Source organism: Penaeus monodon, chromosome 34, assembly GCF_015228065.2.
Source record: "Penaeus monodon isolate SGIC_2016 chromosome 34, NSTDA_Pmon_1, whole genome shotgun sequence".
Lineage (NCBI taxonomy): Eukaryota > Metazoa > Arthropoda > Malacostraca > Decapoda > Penaeidae > Penaeus > Penaeus monodon.
The window spans coordinates 9129579-9130553 of record NC_051419.1 but is presented as its reverse complement, the minus strand read 5'-3'; the positions used below and the strand labels follow the sequence as shown (position 1 = coordinate 9130553).

General features: G+C 37.6%; 1 protein-coding gene across 1 annotated transcript in view; it reads right to left on the bottom strand.

Annotated features, from left to right (window-relative positions):
• Positions 1–975, bottom strand: part of LOC119594807 (basement membrane-specific heparan sulfate proteoglycan core protein-like) — a gene marked incomplete at its 5' end in the record, with an annotated part of 219836 nt that overhangs the window by 58108 nt on the left and 160753 nt on the right. Inside the window, 3 exon segments of the mRNA XM_037943897.1 lie at positions 1–194; positions 346–486; positions 628–768. Coding sequence (XP_037799825.1) covers positions 1–194; positions 346–486; positions 628–768 — 476 coding nt within the window.

The window sequence follows — 975 nt, the reverse complement described above, 5'->3', positions numbered from 1 at the left end:
TGAGTATTTGTGGTGTATGTTGCCTTGATGTGGATGTACTCCAGGTCAGCTAAAACCATGAGGAAGTGCTCTCGGTTGGCCTTCTGTCCATCCTGTCTCTCCCATTCCTCCTCATACAAGGGTACGGTCACTGTGGCCTGCAGTGAACGGCTCAGTTGCCCATTCGTGAAGTGCCTCAGCGTGATATCATTTCCCTGGTTAAGAAATAAAACAATCATTGTAAATGCTTTAATACATAAACTCTCTAGAGTTATTTACATGTCTAAGGAAAGATTAAATTACACCTATACTACATATATAATCAGCAGATCTACTACATTTTTGCTTCATGATTTGAAAACATACAAATATTTCCACAGCAGCAGCACTGTTTGCAGAACTCTGGCCTCCAGGAGCTGGCACATAGCGAAGGCTGTAGGTCAGATTTCCACCATATGACGAAAGTTTGTCTCCAAGGAATCTTTGAGGTAGGTTCCAGTAATACACCTGTCAAAAGAATAAAGGTTTACTATAATATTTCAGTATTTTAACTTCAATAGTTATGACAGATCATGCACCATGGAATGTAATATGATATATAACATGAACAGGATCACAGCAAGTAAAAACAGTAAGACATGTACATACCTCTTGGCCAAGACGAGAGAACTCACTGAATACAATCTCTTGCTGACCAGAATCAACGTAAATATCATTGCTGATAACAACCTCTTGGAACTTATCAACCAACTCAAAGCCTTGTCGATCATTTGTGAATGATACAGATTCCTGAAATTAATGAAACAGGCTATCTGTGATATACAAGCACATGCTGCAATTTATGGATCAAATCTGTGATTTCAAGTGCACAAGTATTTTCTATCCATTTGTGTATTAAGAGAGAAATTCCTTTATGCTTTCATTGTCTTTTGTCAATGATGTATCAGTACAAAAAACAAATACCGAGTAATCTAAAAGAATGCAAATGCAATATGC